This window comes from Sylvia atricapilla, chromosome 2, assembly GCF_009819655.1.
Source record: "Sylvia atricapilla isolate bSylAtr1 chromosome 2, bSylAtr1.pri, whole genome shotgun sequence".
In the NCBI taxonomy this organism is placed as follows: domain Eukaryota; kingdom Metazoa; phylum Chordata; class Aves; order Passeriformes; family Sylviidae; genus Sylvia; species Sylvia atricapilla.
This window is the reverse complement of record NC_089141.1, coordinates 12997655-13022890: the sequence shown is the minus strand read 5'-3', so window position 1 is coordinate 13022890 and position 25236 is coordinate 12997655. Positions and strand designations below refer to the sequence as shown.

Sequence of the window (25236 nt, the reverse complement as noted above, 5' to 3'; positions counted from 1 at the left end):
TGTTTTTTAAATTTCAGTTGCTCTTGTTATTGTCCTGTTTGGAGATGAAAAGAAGAAGGCTAGTTAGGGGGAACAATATTTTTAAGCAGTTCTCTGTGTTTTTATTCTCCAGCTAAATGTCATGTTGAAGCATTTTTCTTGAAAACTCAGTTTCTCAGAGATTAACATTTTACATTGAGACCTGTCATTTAATTATAGAGAATTAATAGTCCCAAATGGTTTAAATGCATAAAAGTAGGATTCTACAATAATGCAGTGTTTTGGATTATTCCTTTTAACCTTTCATTATACTTCTATCTATTAAGCTTATTGTAATTTGTTTCAGAGCAAATCAAATATATCTACTAATTCAGTTAGCTACTTTCTGAAATTTGAACTGAACAACCAGAGTGCAAACAAGGAATCTGTAATATTTTGCTTTCTTGTTGTTGATTTAAATGGCAATTGCAGACCATTGTTACAAAAAAAAAAAAAAAAAAAAAAAAAAAAAGGTCCCAGCTAATATGCTTGATTTGCAGCAGAGTCCATCCTAAAAAAATAAGTTTGAGAGATCTTTGTGCTGATAAGTCTAATGTATTTGAAAACTCCTGAATTTGGGGGAAAGGGAGATTGGTTTGTTTGTTTGTTTTGATTTTAAAGCAGAACAATTCTGAATATACTTTGCTGGGTTATTTAGTAAATAACTTCGGTTTTATGAAGACAAGTGAAATTCAAATTGCCATTCTAAAAGATATTCAGTAGCAGGACTTCTGCTGTGTATGACATCTAGTTTTATCTCTGAATGTTTGAATGTTGCTGGCTGATAGGAACTTACATTGGGAGTCATTGCTAACTGAAATGTCTAACACACAGCTCTTTCTTTTCTTTTTTCTTTTTTCTTTTTTTTTTTTTTTGTCTTCTCTCTTTTTCCCCCCCCCTTTTTCCCCCCTTCCCTCCCTTTTCCCCCTTCTTTCCCTTGTTTTCCCTTTTTTTTCTTTTTTTGTCCCCTTTCCCCCCCCCCCCCTTCCCGTTTCCTTAAGGATTTGCAGCACTTGCAGCAGCTTCAGCAGCAGAATCTCAACCTGCAACAGTTTGTGTTGGTGCATCCAACAACCAACTTGCAGCCAGCACAGTTCATCATCTCACAAACGCCGCAGGGGCAGCAGGGTAAGTGCTCCTTGCCACACACAAAAGCAAATCATACAAAGTGTTTTTTTAGGGGAGAAAGTGAAACTCAGGTGGTTCATACCTGGGAATCTCTCAGTGGTTGGGAATTCTTTGGGAATGGCCTCACCTGGAACCCTTTAAGCATCTGGAATCCCATGAAAACCCCCCCAAAAAACCCTAAAAATCCCCCAAAATTAAAAAAAAAAAAAATCCAGGATTATTTGGGGGAATGACAGGATGAATGACAGAATGCCCAGCCTTTTCCCAGGCAGTGGCTCCCAGCCAGCTTTTCCCCCTAGGTTTATATCCTGAGTATGAGACCACGTGGTGTGGAATATCCCTTTGGCCAGTTTGGGTCAGCTGTCATGGCTCTGTCCCCTCCCAGTGTGCTTGCTGGTGGGATGTGTGAGAAGCTGAAAACTCCTTGACTGTAAATACTGCTTAGCAATAACTGAATCAGTGTGTTACCAACACTGTTTTCATTCAAAATCCAAATCACAGCTCAGTACCAGCTGTTAAGAAGAAAATTAACTCTATCTCAATCAAAAGCAGGACAGACTGGAAAAAAGATTACAAAATCAAAAGTCCTTTTGGGAGTTTGGAAAAGTACTTAAGCCTAAAGAGAGTACAATGAATTTTGTCATAAACTGAAATAATAATTAATGCCTTGGGAAAAAAGCTAGAATGCTGGATTTGTGTAACAGCTCTTACAATAATATTTTGGCAATGCACTGGGTATGACTTACATGCCAAGGACAGACAAGGCAGTGGTAGGTGGTGCTGTGTCAGAGCAGTTAAGTTGTTGTACAGCAGCTTTGTTCTGAGGACTGATGTGTTCAAACTGCAATGCATCACGGTGCTGACTGCACCCCATTTGTTGATGCCCACGGAAAACTGCATTTAGCCATGGCTTCTTATGCTGATATACTCCAATGGCCTTTTCCCCCCCTTTCTCTTCTACATGAACTCTACTCAGTTGTTCAGGTCTGGTAATCCAAAGATTCTTGCTCAGAAGGCAAATCCTGTTATGCTTGAAGAGTCCTGCAGAGCTTGGCTGTCCTATAAAGCAGCTCTTTGCACCTCATTTTCTTCTGTTCCTTTCAATTTTTTCATGCATCATTCCTTCTTACATACTATGACTTGGATAGAACTGACTTTCCATTACGCTGAAGGGCTCTTACAGTCTGAATGCCCTCACATTTGAATAAAGGGTTGGTCAAAATTACCTTCCTTTTAATAGGACTTGATTTAGGAGAGATTTTTTTACCAGCACTGGTAGAAAATGGCTGAAGGGTTATTCATGGAAGCATTTAGTGGTATATTGCTTTCTTAAAATGAAGCAGAACTTGTAAACTTAACCTACTGTACTAGAAGAAATGAAACCACTAAAATTTAGTTCAAGAATTCGTCAAAATAGGGGCTTGTGGTTTTTTGCTAATAAATTCTTTTAAGAAAACAGCAAGCACAAAAGCATTGTTTTGAAAAACTCAATGGTATTGATGTCTGCCTACATTTTTCAGCTAAATTCTGCTGGTTTTCTAATATACCTCTGAAGATGTTTTACAGAAAGGAGAACTAAGAGAAGCAAATTGTATTTGTCCCCCAAAATGAGTTGTCGGCATTATAGAAGGGAAGCAAGGCTTCCTTGCTTGTTTAAAATCTCCTGGAGTAGAATGAGTATTAGATGAGATTTTCATAGTACCTTTTTCCAGAGGCCATCTCTGCAAAATTATTTCTTCACTACAATTTAAGGCCTGCATATTGGTGTCATCAGTGACGCAGTGGAGGTAGAGACATCATGTTTTACTGGTAATGTGCAGCCTGGACAACTCAATAGCTCAAAAATGTAGAAAGATTTATATGCTGAATTCTGACCATAGGCCATTAGTGTGTGACAACCTTTCAAACTGAAATGCTTGAATAGATCTCATTTTCTTCATGAGCACTCAATGATAAAGCAACATGTATGTCATAATACCCCTTATATTGCTTTTTGATATGTTTTCTTTGCAGTATTTCATGGTTATTGTTAGAAGATCTCAAACAGTACATTATTATTTATGAGAAGGATTGAGAAAGTGTGTATTATTTTGTTATTTGCTGTTGCAGCTGACTTTTCCATGTTGTTCTTGTCCTATTGCTCCATTAGTCAACTTTATAAAATAAAAAGTATTCTGAAGAAACTAGCATAGAGTTTTCTTCAAAACCAATGGCATGTTTTTTTTTAATGCTTCATTGGGACTGCATGGAGCTTTATATATGTACACGCTTAATAATGAACATAAAAATTCAGATTTGTGTGTAGATAATGTATTCTGGAAGAAATTTCTTGCTTTACAGACTACTTTACATATTTTGTGTGTCCCATGTAGTCATGTAAATGAGAAACTGTTTTTGAATGAGAAGAGTTTTGAGAGAAGTAAGTGAAGAATAGTGTATCTAAACAAGATGGTGGAAGATGTAAACGTTTGGTGAAGAAAAATGTTTTACTTGAAGAGGCAAAGGGGTCCAGAGAAATGCAGTCATCAGCAATTGTATTTAGATTCTTGAAGGGTTGAACATCATGAGCTGAGATCCAACTTCTGAAAAAATTTAGGAAATTCAATGCTAAAATATTAATCAATAGTCAGGATGTTATCTTTCTTCAACATACACATTATAGCTTCCAGCAGCAGATAGGAAATTTTCCCTATCAATCCACTGCCATATGTCTAATGTAGTCACCTTCCTTTTCCACAAGATTTCTGGCTATTTTGGGGCTTATAGGAAACAAATTTTAAAGTTCCCATTTTTAATGGCTGGTAATTGGTGACACCATAACTGAAAGAATTGTTTCAAGCCTCAGCAGATATGCAGAAGTTTGAATGGAAATAGAAATTTGGAATGTTTTCTTATTCAGCACAACTGTTTTTCATATTCTTGTTGAAGTCACCAGCAGGAATGTAGCATCTTGTAATGTCTTTATACCTCCTGTATCTGTTCTTGCATCTAATAGAGCTGTCTCTAAAATAATCAATTTAACATTCCTTTCTACAATTAGAGCTGCTTTTTCAAAAGTATTACCCTCATCAGGGGACTGTTCACCTTTTTAGTTGTGAGATATTGCTAATACAAATCTTATCAGTAAAAATCTGGATGGAGGGGGAAATGGTGCAGCATTTAATATGAATTAATCTTGCAAACAGAAGTTGTTAAGATCGAAGCAAAGACTGTATCACAATGACATTTAGAAATAGTACTTACAAAGAAAGTATCCAGAAGAGCAAATGTGGAGGGCAAGCTACTAACTAGCTATAAACATTGAAACTGGGTCTCAAATTATTGCTGTTTATTATTAAAGACTGTCTTTATGATTTTTTAAAGTTGCCTGGGCCAAATCCAGTCCTGTTTCCTTCTTTCATACATGTTATGCAGACTTTGAGACCTCACTCATGTGGAAGTTGTAATGGCTTTGTCTTGCAAGCTAACTTCCAGTGAGAGGATGAACAGCTTTGGCAGAGATAAAGCAGTCAAGTTCTTACATGAAAAAAATTCACTCTTTTGGGAGATCAGTTTGGGATGAATTATGTATTATGCTTCTGGGCCAACTTTTTTAAAATTATGCTGAAAAAGTCTGTGCTTGAATGTTTGTTTTATCTTTTGTTTAATTTTAGATAGAACTGAACCCCAGATCAGTCCTAGGGGACTCTTGGCTGGCAGAAAGAGTTTTGGCTTGGAGCATTATTCATGCTACTCTTAGACATTACAGGAAAAAGCCTGAATGACGATAGATATATTTACTATAACTATTAAAAAAAATAATTAAATACCTCCAAACGATCATACTTCTGCATAGATCCTTATCTGCCTCCATGCAGTCATTATTTTAGAGTGCCACATGGGTGATTTGTGTGCCATATTTAATGCAATAATACCACTGGGCTCTTAAAACCCAGAGCAGAGGGTTAGGAATACGACCTCTGTAAAGTATACAAGTACAATAGCAGCTTTTATAGGTTCAAAAAATCATGTGGGTTGGAAGGGACCTCTAGAGACCAGGTAAAAATGTTCTAAAGAGGTCCAATTACAGCAGCTATTCAATGCCTCAGCCAGTTGAATTGAACATGTCCAAAAATGGAGTTCTGCAACATTTTCAAGTACGTGCCCCCAAGAGTTGACTGCTATCATTTTAAAAAAAAACACATTTTCCTATATCTAGTTGGTGCTTTCCATGTTCTGGTATCCATTTCATCTCATTACAGTGTACCCTTGAGCAGAGTCCAATTCTGTCTCTGAAGAACGCAGTAGGATCTCACCTTAGTCTTCTCATTGGGCTGAGAAAACAGCTCCCTTACCTGCTCCAGGCTGTTAGCCCCCCTGGTGGGCCTTGGATGTCCAAAATCCAGGATGGCCCTGTGCCTTGTACTGGGAAACCCAGGGCCGACAGCAGGACCCCAGCTGTGGTGTCATGGGTGCCAAATGAAGGGGAGAAGCACAACCCTTCACCTGCTGGCTGCACTCCTGTGAGTACAGCCCAGGATGTGGTTGGCTGTGTTGAAAGGGCACACTGCCAGTTCATGTTCATCGGGTTGTCCTCCAGGACCCCCAGGACTTTTTCTTGTGGGACTGCATTCCAGCCAGCCAGTGCCCACCTTGTATTGCTGCAGAGTTATTCCAGCCCTCTTACAGAATACTGAATTTTTCCTGCATCAATCATGAAATTTCATTTGTCCAGCTAGTCTGGATCCTGGCTTCTGGCCTGTTGACCACTTCCCCATCTTTGGTGTTGTCCACAGACCTGCTGAGACTGTATTTTGTCCCATCAGCCTTCTTGGTAATAAAGGTGTTAAGCAGTTCTGGTGTCAGTGTGAGTCTCTAAGGAAACAGCAGTGTTTGAAATGCCAGGATCTCAGCAGGTCCCTAAAAGATGTGGGTTTACTTAGAAAAAGCAGTTGCTATGCACTCCGTAAATTAAGTCACTGAAGTTATTTTGGAGCTCAGTGATTTCTTCTCAGAAAAGAAATGAAGGAGAAGCTTGGACATGTCGTAAAAGAGCACAAGTGCAGCTGCCCACCCGTGAGAGCCAAGGAATGCCCAAAGTGTGTGCATGACAACTGCCTGAAAAGGCTGTGGTCAGGAGGAGAGACACATTGCCGAAACAATCCAACTGCCTTCCCCATCTCCGGATTGCTTCAGTCAGCTGCAGGTTGAACTGACTTGTTCTGTCTCCAGTTTCTGCCTGTGACACCTTGTGTCAGCACCTCTTACAGAGGGTAAAAGGATGTAAAAACAGAGTCGATTAAACATGGTCAGGTTATTTTTTACTGATAATTCCGTGATAATTACTTCAGACCATGCGAGTGAGAATACAATTAGGAAGAGTGTGTAGTAGTCATCTTGTGCTCTTTAGCAAAATTGTTAATGCCGGAAAAACATCCTCTGGGATTTCTCTGGGGACAAAAAGTCACAAAAGGCCAGTCGTAATTATTCTGATTGCAGTCATAAGACAGATCAGTAACTTGTAATTGATGTTGTTACCAGTGGACTGGAACTCAGTGTCGTCACTGTCAGCTGCCTGGTTTTTGTTTCATTGTTGGTCAGCCACTCTGTTGTGACTGTGATGCGTTTGGCCCTTTCTTTTTCAAGCTGTCAGTTTAAAATTCACTATCACTGAACCAAGGTCAAAAACTCTTCACTTAGATGTGACTGTTTACTATTTAATATTTAGATTTGAGCAGCTAAAATCATCTTTCAAGTGAACCAATATTTGCACTGTAAAAAGCAATGTGTAGCTGTAGTAGGTGGCTGTCTTGGAAGTTCCTTGAGCAGCTCTGTTGCCTCACTGTGGCTTTTCAAAAACACAGCTGGAACACGTTGATTATGTGATGAAAAGCAAATTTACATTGTTGTCTGTGCTATGCTATTATGTTACATAAGCAGCTGGCTTATTCTGTAGGTCCTGAGCATCTTGATAGCAACACATTCTGTTTAAAATACATATTCAGCTCTTTGTTAAACAAAAACCAAGTATTGCTGTCAGATGATAGTTCTTCTGTCCTTGTGTATCCTTTACTGAGGATATGTTTCCTACTTCTTAACCATGGTAATCCCTCTTTCCACGTCTCTTATGGCCTTAACCTCGCATCCATTTCCTCACTCAGTATTTATCAAGTCCTAAATTCTGTTTCTGAGGGATTTGACTAACTGTAGATATATTTTTGTCAAGATTCTGTCCTTTAAAAATAGATAGACTTTTGCATTAGAAAGGGGTGGGGGGGGAAGTGCTTCTAGTTAAAATATTTAGATGCAGCCATGTATCTCAGTTTCTTCAGAAATTTAATAAACTGTACAATTAGTGGACTGTAAGGGAATTTATTAGTAGATTGACAGTGTATTCTACATATTGGTTCTATCAGTTGCAACCGTTCTTTGACGTTGTCACCTTTTCATAGTAGCAGGGTTTTCCTTTATTCAGTGTAATGTTTATTCTATGTGTTAAAATTGAGCAGTGTTCATTATCTTACCTAAACTTTAATTCCAGTTACTTATCCGAAAGTTTCCTACTTCATTTGACCATGGGAGGGAGTTATCTAGGCTTGTGGTGTCTTCTGATGTGATCTGCTTAAGTCTGCCAGAAAGCTTCCTTCTTGTTAGGCAGCTGGCATAGGGAGAGGAAGGAGGGTGATCAAGAAGCCAGATTTGTGGGTTTGATTAGTATTCAGTTGTTGAATTTGATTTCATTAGTGCTCAGTGTCTTTTTATCACTCCGCAATTCTTGGTCAGCTCTTGGTTACCAGAGGAGGAGTACCCAAACTCTGCATGCTGGAAAGGGCAGTAAATGATTCCTGCACACAGAACTGCGATGGCCTAGATCATTACCAACTCTTTCTGCAGAGGAGACTTACACACTTCTTCCTCTTACCCTTCCATCACCACTTAAACTTCAGGGGAATGCAGGGAGATTTGGGGCTGAAAACTCCAAAGTCTGAATATATCTAATGTATCTATGCAAGGATGAAATGAAAGCTCACATATCTTTTTTTTTTTTTTTTAAACTTTCCATCATTTGGCGAGAGCCTTGTTTTACCTAATTTCACGTTTTAGTGGTTTTGGATGACAAACCAAATGCACACTTTTCTCTCTCCAGGTCTCCTGCAAGCGCAGAATCTCTTAACGCAACTACCTCAGCAAAGCCAAGCCAACCTCCTGCAGTCTCAGCCAAGCATCACCCTTGCCTCGCAGGTCAGCCTTTTTCCTACACTTCATGACTTGCTTTGAGGGGATTTAAACTATGGCAAGTGAATGGACCCTTTGTATTAGTTACCTGAACACAAGTTGTAGCTATAATAGTGAATTTGTCTTTCTAGATAGCTCAGGTTTGTAGCTCCCACCCCAATGTGCCTCTTTCCAGGCTTTAACATTCTAAAGTGGGTTTTTAGCTGGAAATTTTCATGATTGATACATTGAGTTAATGGCACTAAAGCATCATTTGATTTCCTATAAGGTTTTCTTGGAAATTCAGAGGAGTGAAGGTGTGAGCTCCCTCAAAAGCTCCAAAAGGGGATTACTGACAAGTCTCTTTCTGAAGATTGCAGTGGTAATCTATCTTTTTTTTAGTGTAGTTCTTTTGCAATCACTGCTAAGTCATTACCAGTCTTACCAGTTACCATCTGTGAAACTGAAGAGATTGTTAGAAATTAAATATTTGAATATTCTGATAGATGTATGTTAAAATGTTAGAGTTCTGTGATTAAGTTTTCAGACTATAAGAAAAGCAATTTTAGGGTTGCATGTGCCTGTAAATTTAGTTGTGCTTGGCTCTGGGTTTTACTGTGGAGTTTAGTTTCATGGCTGCATGCTGTTTCTCAAATACCGTGTAATATCACACAGTATCTTCCTGCCACCTCGGTTACATGTAAGAATTTTCTAGTCTGCAATAAGGTGCCTGAGTCTATCAGAAACTTAGAAAACTACATTTTCTATTATACCACCTCTAGTATTTTTCATGCACCATGTGGAAAATGGAATTTGTCCCACCTCTAGTTCATACTTCAGCTAGCAGCATGATTCCTCACTAAAGATTATTCCTGGATTTAAAAAAATATAAAAACTATTAAGAAAAAAATAAATTATGTAGAGTGGGTGAAATCAATGAAGACATACTGTAGTAATTACCCACTATAATTAATGTAAATTAAAAAATATTAAAAACCTGTAAGTGTGACACATGTATCTGCAATCCTAGAAAGATCATATATGATTACATTATTTCTTATGTAATGGAATTATAGACCTTGACCTCCCCCTACCATCTGCAGTGCACTGCAAAACACTGCTCTAACCCAGGGGGAAAACAACATAAGGAATTATGTAAAGACTGAGCTATATGTAGGCCATTTCTTTTAGAAGAGCCTTTTCTGAACCTTTGCATAGACTTTGCATAATACTCTAGGGCTGCCTGGACATGAGGCTTTTCTTATTTGCCCTGAAGGAGTCCAAAGTTTCAGAACTGGGTGGACACAGGGGCATGAAATCACCTTTACTGAAGAGCCGCAGCTAAACTGACTAGAATTTTAACTGGAGTAAATGATTTGTCTCTGCATCTCAGCGTGTGAGGAGGTAGAGCTGTGTACTTAAAACATGTTTCCAGTGTTCTTGTTGCACATAAAGCCTGAACTGTGCAATACAAGATCTAAATAGATTTTGTTCACCTGTGAACATTTTCCAAGATGTTAAATTTTTTTTCAGATATTTATTGTAGTTGCATTGCAAAATGCTTTTGAATGCCAATGTTCAAGAATAGTGAACCTTCCATGGACTTCCTAGAAAATTAGCCTTTATACAGAAGAAAAGTGTGACCTAAAATGAATCATTTTTTGCAGATTGCCTTTGCTTAATTTCTTGTATCACCAGTATGTTAATTTTATTGTTGCAACTGTTGACAGAAGGGTTAGAGATAAATCCAGTTTTTCCTTCCTGAAGAGCTGAATCAGTCACAAGAGATGGCATTGGAGGAAATTTGCCCTATTTGTTGCATATGTACGTGCTCACTCTTCCAGGATTAAATAGGAGATTTGAATCTTTTGGGCTGATGACAATCTGCCACCTCACAAAACCAGTAGATTCAATTTTAAATTTTTTAAAAGGGATGAATGCCAAGCTGTCAATAAGTGATAGAATTATATGAAGTAGAGTGTATTGAGCCTTTCTTTAGCAGCTTCTGCAGCAAGTGGAAGTTGTTGGTTACCTTTAAACATCTCTTACTTTTCTTAAACTGGTTATGAGAGAACCTTTAAAAGCCTGTCATACTAGTGTAGTTTTCTGGATTGTGTTTGCTTGTTCTGGAGAGGAATGTTAATAAGTTGGAGGAACTTCCCAATTGCAGGCAATGTCCAGTTCACTGCCCCCTCTCACAAGAACATCACATACCTTTTAGGAATCTAATTTCTGTTGACTGTCCTCTTAAGTCTGATCGTCATCTTTCCCTTGCTGTCTCAATAGCCAGCAACCCCAACACGCACAATAGCAGCGACCCCCATTCAGCCACTTCCACAGAGCCAGTCAACACCAAAGCGAATCGACACTCCCAGCTTGGAGGAGCCCAGTGACCTTGAGGAGCTTGAGCAGTTTGCCAAGACTTTCAAACAAAGACGGATCAAACTTGGATTCACTCAGGTGAGACTGCGTACCTTAGTGCCTGCCAGTGTGGAACCTGAGGTCTCATCTTTCAAGTCTGGGGGGAGACTACAATTCCATCATTTCCTAGGAGAGCCTGCTTAAATAGGGTTATGCTCTGGCCTTTATGTGGGGGATTTCTAAGAAATAACAGAAAAAGCCATACATCCATCTTACTTCCCTGTTGGTTTTAAAGCATAGCCATTTTCCCAGCAGGGGAAAACGTGCATTTACCAGCTCCAGATGTCATTGCATGTGCACTATTCATTCTATGGGATGTGACATGAATGGGACAAAGCACTTTAAAGCTGCCTTCAGAAGTACAAAGTTCCAAAAATCATACAGTACAATTAACTGCTCCGTGTGTTTAGAAAGTGTATCACATCTGTGCAGTTGCTTTGGATGTCAAAGGGTTTTTATCTCTCAAGCGTATTTTCCTATTAAACATCAATGATTTCTGTATTTAATGCTTTTGCTAAGGTTCCTAAACAAAACCTGAAAGGACTGTCACCTTTGAAGATTTTTCCTTACAAGGGTGAACTGGAGTTGTGGTTTGTTTTGGTTTGTTTAAAAGCTCAGAAATACCCGTAGAGCAGAAGAAAAGTAATCTTGAACATACCGAAGGTGGCTGAATGAAGACCACAATTAAAAGTACAAAGTGCATTCATATGTTCCATTATTCTGTTCAAAGGACCTTGGTTCCAAGAGTCCTTTCTTATTAATATCAATTTTTTTTTCCCCTGCAAAAATTAAAATATCTCCCCAGGTAAACAATTAGTTTTGGCAGGAGTCTGATTAAGCTTAAGCATGTTTTTACTAGAAGAAAGAGCATGCAAAAAATCAAAGTATTTAGAAGTCTGAGCTCAGAGCAGTCAGTCCAACATATGTGATGGAATAGAATATGTAAATCTACTCTAGCTGAAAGTATGTGCTGAAGTCAGATTTATTTTTCTGGCAAAGTCCTAAATTGAAAAATCAAAGTTCATAATGAAAGTTCCTGGCAGCATCCTAATTATAAGTCAAGAACAGAATGTTCTTAGTCAAATGAAGTGCATTTTGCTGGCATGTGTGCCTCCTTCCCTCCTTTCTTTCCACTAGAGGGAGGCACAGAAATACAAGTGATGGACACACACAAAAGCTCGAATAGAACAGCACAGAATAGGGTAAAATACAATAGCTTCCCTATAGCCTGACAGAGGAGGTTCGCGTAGATCTCTCATTATTGTGTTTAATCTGCCCTGCTGTGAGATGATTATAAAGGCTCAACTGGACTTTTTAAGTTATGTGTTAACCTTTCTTTATTGACCCTGTTATGAATTTTCATGGTGAGGAAAAATGAACACAACTGCTCAGGCTTACATTTCAGTATTTGCTTTTCAGATTAAAAAAGGGGAATCTTGAGAATGTGATAAAATTACATTTGGTCATTCCTATCCTACTCTGACTTTGTATGTGTGTAATTAGGCTGTTCTAATAACTTCAACCTAATTGTATAATTGGATGATAATTAGAGACCCTGATTACTTTGGTTTCCTATAGTTGGATAAATAGACTGTCTTTCAGAGGATAAAAGAAATTTATTTCCAGCAGTACTGTAAGCTTTTTCAGACTCAAGCCACCCCTGCCTTTCAAAAATAATTGTAAGATTTAGTTTGCATTGCAAACTAATCATTTACTACATTCTGTTGTGTGAACAATAAAACAGATTTTGAATTTCAGCAGTTCTGCCTCTTCTCCCACCCTGAAATGTGGGTGATGCATTTAAATCCCTTTGTTTATTTTTCTTAAAAATACCTCTGTGTTTGACATACAGAAACACAATGAGCACACTGCACCTTAGCATCATTGCAGGCCTGGGACTAATTGCTCAGTACAGATTCAGGCAACGTGAGAGGACATTTTAGACAATGTTATTTTTATTCTGTGAAAGGTATTGCCTCTGCTAGACCATCTGAGCTTCTTAACAGACCAGTACACACAACAATGATGTACTTTATAATCAGTTTCAGTTCATTACCAGAGCTTCAGTCAGCCTACAGAGCAGATCAGATGTGTATACAGTGCCTTTATACTCTGTTCCATCCTATTTGTGGGCCATCCCAATATATAAAAAAATTCTTATCCCAATATGTAAATTCCTTTGCCTACAGCTGAAATGCTGCCACCTTTTGGTATTGACAAAGAAATGGTTAACTATTCATTTTAAATCAGATGGCAAATATTTGTAAGAACAACATAAATCCAGAATTAAATTTAGTTGGGGGACTGGAGCAAATTTCATAACTCTTTCCTGCCAAGACATAAATCAACTTATCTCTAAAATGGTTTACATAGCCAGGTTTTCTTCTTCATAAACCCAGAAGAGCATCCACGTTACTCCTCTTGGAATGATTTATGAGTTTTAAAATGCACAGAACCCTGGCATATGAGTAGAAGCATAAATGTGAGTTCCCCCGTGTTTCCTCTGATTGAAGGGCCCACAAACCAATTGTTCTGGTCCTCCTCTAGGAAGGAAATTGTTTTCTTTGCTCAACCTGCACAATTTACTAAGCTTCCCGAAGGTTGTTTTCTTCCTGGCTTATGTGTGGCCACTCTGCATGCTGTCAGTGTACTCACACCCAGCTGTGGTTTTGGAGCTGACTCAGAGAAAAGCAAGCTTTATGCCCAATCCAACTAACCCATTCGCAATTAAACTCCACTAACTGTGCTTCGGCTTCTCAGCCTCTTCTTCCAGACTTCTCATACTTCACTTTGTGCTAAAAAAAAAATAAATCTAAATAAAGCTACTTTAGACCAAGTAGTATACTTGACAAGTGCCATTTTTTCCAAAGGGCAGGACCTTCCAGCTTTAAAACAAAGCATGAAGATATTATGGGGTTTTTAATGGCCGCAATCTAGAATGGATTGATTTTTTTTTTAAACACCACTTTCCAAGTGTATACTACATAGCTATATAATATATACATAAATATTAGGATAAGCAGAATGTCTGCTAGCAGAATAGCTAGCTAAAACAGAGTTTAAAGAGCAGTACAGATGTAAAGAGATGATCATCTGCCTGTAAATCTCCTGGATAGCTTTCTGGCAGATGGGTAATGATAGTCAAGACTGCAGTTAATCATTATTTGAAATGGTTCAACTTCTTGTCTGCTTTGAAATTTGTATCTGTTGGGGAGAAATTTGGTTTGAACCTCAGAAGATACTAACAGCTCAGATAAGAATATTGCTGCATCTGTTTAAATGTGATATATGTTTGCAGACATCTTTTCTAGAGTGTTATCTACAAATTTGAGAATGTGAATTTATTGTATTTCTGCTTATTTGAACTTTCCTTCTTCGGTGTGAAATATGCAGAAAAACTTAAATCTGCTCCTAAAGAGAGCTTGGCCTTTACTTATTTTAAAGAACTAAGAAAAAATTACAAGTTAATATTCAGTGGAATGTGCTGCTCAGTGATAATGCTAAGAAGACAAAGCATCAGGGATTTCCTGGAAAGAGTTACATGGTTAAACTGACTGAGGTTTGACATTTCTTTATGATTACTGCTTTAGCATGAATCTTGGTAGCACTGAGAAAGCCTCTGTGAAACTGAAATCCCAGGCAGCAGTGGAGTCACTAAGAGAGCACCAGAATGTGACAGGATTCCTTGCTTTGGAAGTGCCTATGTCAGTGAATCCCTTTTTTCTCTTTCTTTGTCCAGGGTGATGTTGGGCTCGCTATGGGCAAACTCTATGGAAATGACTTCAGCCAAACTACCATCTCTCGCTTTGAAGCCTTGAACCTCAGCTTTAAGAACATGTGCAAGTTAAAGCCACTTCTGGAAAAGTGGCTCAATGATGCAGGTGAATGAGTCTGTGTATTTCTTCACCAGCCTACCAAAATCAGTAGGATTCTGAAAAGCTGCTTCGTTTGTGCCCTTATGGTTTTATGAAGCTACCAGCCTTTGTAGCTGCCCATGGGACAACTTAAAGTGTAGAAATAAGGGTCCATAGTTCCCTTTCAATGTACCTCTATGCATCCAAAGTAGTTCTAGTATGAACTTTCAGAAATGTGTTCTCTAGACAGCTGAACAATTGCATGGGGTGAGGTACAATATGTGTCATGGTTTTCCTCCTTCATGTACGTTAATGCATATAACTTCTAATCCTCTTCTAGCTTTCTTTTTCAGATGTTTAGTAGGGAGGGGTTTGCATGATTTGTTGTTTCAGTAGGCAGAGCTTATTGCATCCATCTCCTTCCATACCCCTGTGTGCATTCCTTTTATCTCTCTCCAAGGGTTCAGGTAAATAATCCTTTTCCCTGTAGCAAGAGTTTTTTGTGGGTCAGGTTTTGCTTTTTCCCTCTCATATTAGTTTTTTTCCTGGGATACAAGTTATTCACTATGCCAGTGTTGGTAGTGTTCATTTTTTTTTAAATCTCGCACCAGCAAAAGGAGCTTGTGTGGTGGTGCTAGGTGTTAGGATAGAAAGCGTTTGAGAGTACTGTCAGCCAGTTTTTTCTTCCAAGTATGCAATTAAATGTAGTATAAAACTGATGGGTATGTTAAACAGATGGCAGGGATGGTGTGTGACTTCCTATTTTTACCCAAATGGAGAGAGCTTGATGCTGGCGCCTGCAGCATTCTCTGAAATTTTGAAAGTAACTTCATGTGGTGTGGAAAATTTGCCCTGCATTGAGAAAAGAAGTGTCATTCTGTTGTGCTGGCAGGGGTTATCATTAGGTGTTCTAGGTCTGTGATAGAAAACATAAATACCTCCACACTGAGTGTTCAAGTCCACGGGACAGCAGTCCCCAAACCTTCCAGCAACATTGGATGGATCCAGTGCTGCAAGGAGTGGCACAGGGTTTTTTTTTTCCTTATAGCCTGAAGAAATACTTGCCTTTGTAAAGTTAAGGGCTATGAACAGTGTCGGGGCTCTTCACATCCTGCAAGTGGGGAACCATTGTCTTTGGCTCTGACTCAGTTTCATGAAAATCTTTGGAAGAAAGATTCAGGTGACTTTAGAGGCTGCTGTTTTACTTTTAGGTAAAGTAAAACAGCATACCAATGATTCCAGAATTTATTGTCATGGAACTTAGCTGGTTCTCAGTGGAGTTTTCAGGCTAAGGAAGGGTTTCCACCTGTTTACAGGTGCCATTCTATTAAAAAAAATCTAGGAAATACTTACCCGTTTGAGTCTATCACAATAATGCTGGGCACTGCAAACTTTGACACCCACAAATGCCAGTGCAATGAGGGAACTCCAGCCACAGTTAATCATTTTGTTTAAATTCCCTGCTGAAACTTGCTTTTTGGTTAGATTGTTCTTCCTGCTGCAGAGTGGGGCTAAACATTCTCTCTTTGCTTCTCTGTGAAGCCAGAAAGACAGGATTAGGGGTTAAGAGCCCTGGTGAAGTTAAGGAGGGGGAGCTGCTCACTGTGTAGAGTGGTTGGTAGCGCTGAGTATCTGCTAAGATGTCCTGAGAGAAGAGACTGAACATGTGAAGCCGGTTATGAACTTCTCTTCCTCGAGTGTTTTGTAGAGTGGGTAAAAGAAATTTCAGGCTGCTCAGATTTTTTTCATAACTGCCTGTGACTTTCAGCTATGGCTCATGGATATCAAGTACTCCTTTTTCCTTTAAACTGGGCCTTGCAGTGAGTGCATGGGGAGCAGAATGAGATACGGGAGACAAACTCTGTATAGGTATTATAAAAGGGATACTGTGGTAGCATACGGGAACAGAGGGCAGCCTCTGGCCTTACTTGTAGCTTTTTAGTTTCAGGTATGTGTTGTAATTTGTAAATACAGTGATTAATGCATGTGATCTTTATAAACCTCTGTGTATTTGGAATAGACAGAGCAGGTCTTAACATACCTTGCACAGGTGGGGAACACCTGAATTAGACTGCACTGCATTCAGATGAAATCTCCTGATTTTTATTACTTTCTTCTTTTTCAGAAAACCTCTCATCTGATTCAACTCTCTCCAGCCCAAGTGCCCTGAATTCTCCAGGGCAAGGGATCGAAGGCTTGAACCGTAGGAGGAAGAAACGCACCAGCATAGAGACCAACATACGTGTGGCCTTAGAGAAGAGTTTCCTGGAGGTCAGTGGAGCACAGGGGTGCTGTGCTCAGCCTAGGAAGACATGGAGAAACTTCACTTAACAATTAGATGTGTCAGAGTGAACACATTGCTGTGCTATTTAGGAAAGTGCTAGTACTAAACAAGGGGAATACAAAAGCTGTGCCAAGAAAAATGCATCAACATCTGCTTCACTTTAAAAACAAACACAAACCCCTTCAGAAAATCTCACTGGTTCTTGCAGTTCACTGACTTTGTGATCTTGCATTCCAGGATACTCAGACATAGGTTTAAACACTAATCCTCATGAGGATGGATAAATGGGGCAATAGTCTAAGCACACATAATTGGAGATTTTTAACTGGAGGGCGGAAGCCTCTACTGTGGTTTGTCTCTACTGTACCACTGACCAGATTCTGGATCTGAATCACCTATTCATTTTCTGCCTGCTGGAGAAGAAGCTATAATGCAAAACTTCAGGAGGTAATTTCAGAGCTTTTCAAATACCATTTTTCTGTTGTCAGAACCAAAAGCCTACCTCGGATGAGATCGCCATGATAGCTGACCAGCTAAACATGGAGAAGGAGGTGATCCGCGTTTGGTTCTGTAACCGGCGCCAGAAGGAGAAAAGGATCAACCCACCCAGCAGTGGTGGAACCAGCAGCTCGCCCATCAAAGCAATTTTCCCTTGTCCAACCTCACTGGTAAGAGTCAAGAACTGTGTTGACAAAGATCTCTGGTGGAGGTAGTTCTGCTGTGCTCACTGTGGAAGCTACACATGCTGCACCTTCTTTGTACAGCAGACTTGTTCTCACAAATTTATATTTTACTGGCATTTTGAGTGTTCCACCTGGATAGTGTCTTAAGAGAGATAATGCTTACAAATCAGGCACTAGTCAGGCCTTCAGTGAGGGTGTTTTATTTAGTCAGCTCATGAACAAATATTCAGACTACCAAGTTTGCACTTGGCATTATTGCTTTGAACTTACTTCAGATAATACCTCCAGTTTATATCTGGGCGTTCCTTCTTTAACCAAATTTTTTAAAAAATTAAAATAACAGTAATTTTTAAAAAGTGCTTAATAGCTCTCCCTCTCCCCTCTTATTTTAGCAGCTCTGGTCAGTAAATGAGCAGCAGTAAAATAAATGTGTCATGCACTGGAACAGGTTTCCCAGAGAGGCTGTGGAGTATCCCCTACTGGAGATACTCAAGAACCAATTCTGTGCCATGTGCTGTAGGACTGACCCTGCAGGGAGGCTGGACCAAAGGACCCACGTTGGTCTTTTCCAATCTTACCCATCCTTTGATTCTGTGTCATTTGGAGACTTAAGTCACACAAATCCAGTGATACCAATGTTGTTACTTCTAGTCAGAAATTATTTATATAAAAGAAATACATGGAACAAAAGAACAGTTTAGCTAATACTCATGTAATTAATTTCCCACACTTGTATTTACCTCAGGTAAACACAAACTTCATGAAAATAAGAGTAACAAAACACATGCATCAAGGTTCCTTCAGCACCTTTGCTACCAATGTCCATGGAGGTCTGTTTTCATAAATAGAAACAGTAGCTATTAGATTTCATAGTAGCTATGCTAATAGGAATGTGGTGGAATTTATGTAGCCTGTAGCTGTCCTTTTGTAGTATTTATTCCACCCTCATCACCGTAGTAGCTAATATCTTCCAGTACTTCATTAAACCATTAATTTTGGTGACGTGTTATTCTCTCCCCTCATCCTTGTCTCAGGGTGTGTGCATGCAACCTTTTGTTTCAAGGGAAGGGCTGTGTTAAGTGTACTTAGTCTTATTTATTGTTGTTGTTTTGGGGTTTTTGGTGGGTTTTGGGGTTTTTTTGCCCAGTTGCAAAGCAAGGTTGCATGCCTTGCTACCAAAGCACAATACAGTGAGATTTATGATAGTGTGTTTTAGTAACTGTGCAAGTTCCCTCAGACTGCAACTTAAGGGAGCTTTCCTACAGAAATTTTTGTGTTGTTATAATCTGCCATTGTATGTAAGAAATTGAGGTGTTAACCACAGTCTCCCATTCATCAGTGAAGTTTCACTAGTGTTTTCACTCATTCTAAGCTTCTCTTAAGACTGTGCTGCTACACAAATGGATGTTCCAGCCCTGCTGCCCCCAACCTTCACTGACTGTGTGCTTTGTTGATTCCTTGTGTCAGCTCTGGAGATTGTGTCCATAGGATGCTTGGGCTTAGTTTAGTAGTTTGACTGCAAATTAGCCATGTGAGGAACAGTGATGAATTTTCAGTGTGGTGAGATAACCAGTGTGACTTGCAGCCTGGCTGCACGAGGGCGAGGGCTCTGCAGCAGGATTGGAGGGGAAGGCTCCTTTTGGGGGCAGCCTCCTTTTGCATTGGCTGGAGTCACTCACTGTAACCACGGGGGTGAGCTGTATTAATTCCAGGTCATTCTCTGCCCTGAAATAGGGAGTGTGACCTTGGCCTTAACTGCTTGCTGGACAGATGACAGATGCAGTGGCTGGGCTGCATTAGTGGGAGGTGTGCTGTGTATCCAGCTCCTCTTAATTTCATACACTGTTTGAGATGGGCAGAAAGCTTTCAGAGCTGTCCCAGTTGCCCCAGCCTTGTTTAAAATGCGTGAAGCATTTGACTCCCTCTAAGAGGATGTGTAGCATGAGAGATATTTCTCTGATAATAGACTTAAGGTAAGAGCGTGGAAAGGAGGAATTTTTAGCCTATATCCTTGGCTATGTTCTCTTGGGCAATTCTAAGGGATTCATTTCTCTCATTGATGTATAACAGCCTTCAGATATTACTGTTGGACACCATTTCTTGTCCATAGAAAGTCCTTTCCTTATATTTCATTTTTCCTCATAAGCTAGTTTCTCCAGCCTTAAATCTTGGGTGTTTATCTGTAATGTCTTCAGTTTATTGTAGCTTTCTTATTGTAATAAGCCATCTACAATTGAAAACTCTATTTGTATGTTTTAAAATTCAGATATTCTTCTTCTGGCACAAGGAAACTTATCAAAGTAAAGCTTATAGTTTGGTTGAATAAAAGTGAAATGTTATTCTGCTTCTCCATACAAACACATTACCCTAAATACCTTTGTTAATGCTGGGGCATTTACATAATTTTATCAGAGAAAGAGATTCAGAGCTGAAAAAACGTTTAAGCAAGAAAAAGGAAAGTAGAAATAATATATTTTGTTACTCTTTCAATAAGAGTTCCTCCATTAAAATAAGGTCCTGTTTTTGTGAGGTGGCAGAGAAAGGGCTAACTTGCAGTCTTGAGACAATATGGATAGGGGTGTATCTCCTTTCAAATACTGAATTATTAGGAATAAAGATATTGCTGGTAATTAGAGAAGGTGCTATCGTTGTTTCATTAAATGATAAAGTAATCAAATTACAAAAAAATTAGTTTATATGCAGCGTTTTCCCTGGCAACTTCCTCAGATGAGGGTGGAAAGAAAAATCCAGGTCTAGTGTGTAACTCTCTGTCTTTGAGCAGCTGAGCAGTTTTTTTCATTTTTGACCTCCAGGTGGCAACCACGCCAAGCCTTGTGACTAGCAGTGCAGCTACAACCCTGACTGTCAACCCCGTGCTCCCTCTGGCCAGTCCTGCTGTCACCAGTCTGTCAGTCACAGGTGAGGGCTGATCTCTGCTGCCACCACATCAACCCCTACCCTTTGTCCCTTTTGAATTCTTAAAAGAGTCATTCACTATTGGTCACTGGTATCCCAGGACATTCTTGTCATTGTTCCTTGTTGCTGCACTAGGAGGCTTTGGTTTTTGTGACCACTGAGTTGATTTTTCTAGGAACAAAATCACAGGTGGTGCTGAAACAAAATATACTGTATTTTCTTGTTGGCTTCTACAGCCCCTCAGCCTCCCGTTGGGAAGTGTAATTTCATTTTTTCTTTTGAACTCTTGGTACTACAGAACTGTGTGTTTGTGCCCCTTTCAGCTGGACATTCAGTTGAGATCAGGTGGGCAGGAGTTTCTCTTGTCTGTGTCTGTTTTGTACTGATCTGACCAGAACCAATCTTCCAGGCACAACAGAAACCACCTCCAACAACACGGCAACAGTGATTTCAACAGCACCTCCAGCTTCTTCAGCAGTGACATCACCCTCCCTGAGCCCTTCCCCTTCTGCCTCAGCCTCCACTTCAGAGGCATCCAGTGCCAGTGAGACCAGCACAACACAGACAACCTCCACTCCCTTGTCCTCCCCCCTCGGGACCAGCCAGGTGATGGTAACGGCATCAGGGTTGCAAACGGCGGCAGCGGCCGCCTTACAAGGAGCTGCACAGTTGCCTGCAAATGCAAGTCTTGCTGCCATGGCTGCTGCAGCAGGACTAAACCCAGGCTTGATGGCATCCTCGCAGTTTGCAGCTGGGTAAGGATCCATTTTGCACACCCTTTTAGGTGAGGTGACAGAAGAGTGAAGGAGAATTCTTGGGATAAATTGCTTTTATGTATCACTGTCACTTATCTCAGATTCTGAAGGTTTACTCATAGATGGCAATTGACCATTCCTATCACAGTACACAAGTTCTGTGTTCATTTTAAAGATGAAAAAGCTGTGTTGCAGTGATGTTGTTTGATAAATCATTCATCCCACTGCAGAACTTGACTTAAAAACTGCAACTTACCACTGAATCATAGAATCTGTCCTAATAATTGTAAAATGGAGACATAGCTTAGACCCACTTCACACCTCTGTATTAATCTCTGCATCATGAGCAAGAAGTTCTCAAAGATGCAAGATGATGTATTGTTGAAGTTGTGGTTTAGGAATGCTCAGACAGATGTTTCTTTAATTTCTCTTGGTTTACATATTTCTTATCTGCATTTGGGAGAGGATGAGAGTTCTCTAACAACTAACAGTGTTCCCAAAATACTTTGCAAGAATATCTTACACCAACAATCAATGCAAGTCGTGTATTTACATGTATTCGGGCATGTCACGAACCCCTCATGGAGTTAAAAGTAAAATAATCCAAAAACAGTCCTTAATCTCTGGTCTTTTCTTCCTCCTTGCCCTCCCTCCCTTTCCCCTTTTTTAAAAATATGATGGTGTACTTTTGAAAAGTGACAGCCTTTTCTTAAAAGTAATACTCTTTCTCTTTTCCGCTTCTTCCATGATCTTGCTTGCTGCAGAGGTGCCTTACTCAGTCTCAATCCAGGGACATTAGGTGGTGCTCTCAGCCCGGCCCTGATGAGCAACAGTACACTGGCAACTATTCAAGGTCAGTAGTGTTCCTTTTAATGCATCTCTGTCACACAACTTCAGTTTATGTGCTCTGGTTTTGTCTGCCAGAGACCACTGACTCTCAGCACTGGGCATAAATAGTGTAGAGTAAAGGTTTTACAAAATTAAATGTGCAAATGAATCATAGAGATAAGAGCAGGTACAACTTAAATAGGGTATCAGAACTGTGTATGATCTTACAGTGATTTAAGGAGGCATTTAAGATACTGAATATAATCTGGAATTTATTTTGTTGTCCTTGCTTCATTGGCCTGTATCTCTAGCAGGTTAGAGATTTGCTTTTTATAGCTCTTCTACAGTCTGCTTGAGCAGACTTGCGCCATTCATTCTGAGGTCTCCTGGGAGGGCAGTTCTGAGCAAGACTTGATCCTGAATTCTTGTCTTCATATGTATTTGAAAAGAACCTACAACAAACATCCCTCCCGCCTCCTAAAATCTTTAGGTAGAACTTGAAATACATAGATTCACATACAGAAGAGTAAATATTTATTTGTTTTGGAAGCAGCACAAAGCCAGAAGTCACCACTGGCTTCAGCAAGAGCTGTTCTGAGTTCATAGTTTGCCACCTGTAAAAACTGGGTGGTACAAGTGTCTAAAGAGCTAGGTAACCTGTGTGTTCAAATATCCTCTAAAGTAGCTGAACAAGTCTTGTTTCTAGGTGGCAAGAAAGAACCATTTCATAAAGTGTCACAGATAAATTTAGGAGATCATAATCTAAGGCAGACTGAACGCTGTAGACCCCTGAGAGTAAGTTGGAACAGTGGTTGGTTATATGTCAACATTTAAAATGTTACGCTCAAGGTTACATGACCTTCTCCATCTTGTGATAGCTGTCATTTCACATGAACCCTCATCTCAACCCTTCCCAGTGCAAGTTGCCTGGATGTACAGGCTCTCTGTGGCAGGAAATATAGACCAGTATTGTGCTAAATGAGCTGAAGAAGAGCACAGTGGAATTAGTTTAGCAGCAAATGAAAGACTTACTTTAGTATCTGCAAGATCTTGTCTGAAGTTTATTTTGAAACAAAAAAGAAACACAACAAAAAAGCAGCCTATGATGAGACAACTGCCCTCAGTGATTTAGAGAGCACACATATCAGAGAAAAGCAAACGCAGAGACTCTTGCTTCTAGGCACATTTTGCATTGTTGCTTACTGCTAATTTTACCTCCTCCCTGCTCAACTTTCCATTTTTTAGCTCTTGCATCCGGTGGCTCTCTTCCAATAACATCACTGGATGCAACTGGAAACTTGGTGTTTGCCAATGCTGGAGGTACCCCTAACATCGTCACTGCCCCTCTGTTCCTGAACCCTCAGAACCTTTCTCTGCTCACCAGCAACCCAGTTAGCTTGGTCTCTGCAGCTGCAGCCTCCGCAGGGGCCTCTGGACCAGTCGCCAGCCTTCACGCCACCTCCACCTCAGCCGAGTCCATCCAGAACTCTCTCCTGACGGTGGCCTCAGCCAGCGGGGCCACGTCCACCACCACCACTGCCTCCAAGGCACAGTGAGCCGGGCCGGGCTGTGCTGCAGCAGCCTGGGGCACTGTGCGCTGGCATCGGCTGCCAGCCCGGGTGAGGAACTGAAAATGCCACGGGCATCCTCTCACCATGTTGCTGGGGACGAGAGAGAGAGAGAGAAACAGAGAGAGAGAGAAGGAAAAATATTTAAAAAACCGAAAAAACACACACAAAAAAAGAGGAGAAAAAAAAAAACAAAAAAAAAAAAATCAAAAGCAAAACAGGAAGGATCTAAAGCTGGGACAGACATTTGCCTAATTTTATAATAAACACTGTCTTTTCAGGATCGCTTCATGGATCGGAGAACTTTCTAACCAAAAATGTAAAAAAAAAAAAAAAAACAAAAAAAACCACAAAAAAACTAAAAACCACAAAAACACAAAAAAAGTGAAAGGACTACTTATCATTTCCAGCAGTCACAATGACAAGTTAAGGTGGGTTATCAGTTCAAACATAGGAAGGGGATTTCTTGGTTTTTTTGGTCTAAATATCTTTCTTTTTTTAATTATCATTTTATAGGTCTGTTGTACAGGCCATTATGTCATACAAGGTGTTTATAATCGTATCAATCATGTTGGGGGTTCCTTTCTTAACTGGTACAATTTAGGCAGGCCTGTATTACTGGTGTATCTCTATTATTATTATTATTATTATTATGATTATTATTTTTTATATATATAGTTTGGACGCGTTTGTCTTTTGCTCCTGGATTATTTTCAGCGAGCTCCCACACCATGGGGGAAGGGCGGGGGGGTGGAGAGGAAGAATGGAGCACAAATAGACTTTCTGTCCTAATCTTCTGGAAATGTTCTGAACAGTTTCCTCATCCTTGAATTTGTCTAATGCCTACTTGTAGGGGTCAGAAGAATTTATGTTCATCATTTGTGCAGGAAGCTCAGTGCAGCAGCAGAGATCATCACTGTGTGCAAACTTCCAGTCTGGTCTCTGCTTTTTAAGCAGAGGTAAGAATTGGCTCCAAACTGCCATTCTCCTTCTCTCAAATGTTTAGACAAAACTGGCCAAATTCTGCTCTTGGCTTCGTGTGCTTGGTTCCTTTTACTTCTGAGAGTGGGATGTGACCTCTCGACTGTGGATTGTGTGACAGTATTGATGGCTCTTCTGTTCCAGTGATTTCATTTGCTGTGCAAGAGCACACAAATATTTAAAAAACATCCTGACCCGGGCTAATTGGCAGCACATAAAGCAGCATTTGCAGTCCTAGGTACCCTCTAGGTGAGTCGGTACTGGATTTCAGAAGGTCACATTCTCCCCATTCATAGCAATATTCCTTTTCTGATGCTTCCAACACTATTCAGAAGAACTTCCTAGGAAAATAAAGCACTTCTGGCTGCAAAAGACAGCAGCCAGGAATATGGGAACAGAAGGTGCCATCGTTAATGCTAACACAAGAGAGCCACTCTGGGGCTTTGCACACCCCGGGCTGATCTCTGTGGTCTCTGAGCTGCGGGGCTGCTGGCGGGGTGAGGGCTGCAGTCCCCGGCTGGCCTGGCACTGGAGCTCACTTTTCTTTCTAAGAGTGATTCTGATCCGTGGAGCAAAGGATATTTTTGTGGATGAGGAAGGAGTAAT

The 25236-nt window shown here is 40.0% G+C and overlaps 1 protein-coding gene across 6 annotated transcripts in view; it reads left to right on the top strand.

The window, feature by feature from the left end:
* The window catches only part of POU2F1 (POU class 2 homeobox 1), a 102829-nt gene extending 77845 nt beyond the window's left edge, over positions 1-24984 (top strand). For 3 of the 6 annotated variants that reach the window (XM_066340848.1, XM_066340846.1, XM_066340850.1), the window contains 10 exons: positions 1020-1146; positions 8273-8367; positions 10627-10800; positions 14501-14642; positions 16741-16886; positions 17388-17567; positions 20396-20501; positions 20908-21253; positions 22018-22106; positions 23327-24984. In XM_066340848.1, the coding sequence (XP_066196945.1) occupies positions 1020-1146; positions 8273-8367; positions 10627-10800; positions 14501-14642; positions 16741-16886; positions 17388-17567; positions 20396-20501; positions 20908-21253; positions 22018-22106; positions 23327-23637 (1716 nt within the window). In that variant the 3' untranslated portion in view covers positions 23638-24984. The remainder of the gene's footprint in view (positions 1-1019; positions 1147-8272; positions 8368-10626; positions 10801-14500; positions 14643-16740; positions 16887-17387; positions 17568-20395; positions 20502-20907; positions 21254-22017; positions 22107-23326) is intronic. The other 3 variants (XM_066340847.1, XM_066340849.1, XM_066340851.1) reach the window with 1 other exon arrangement.
* Positions 24985-25236: the final 252 nt, after the last annotated feature.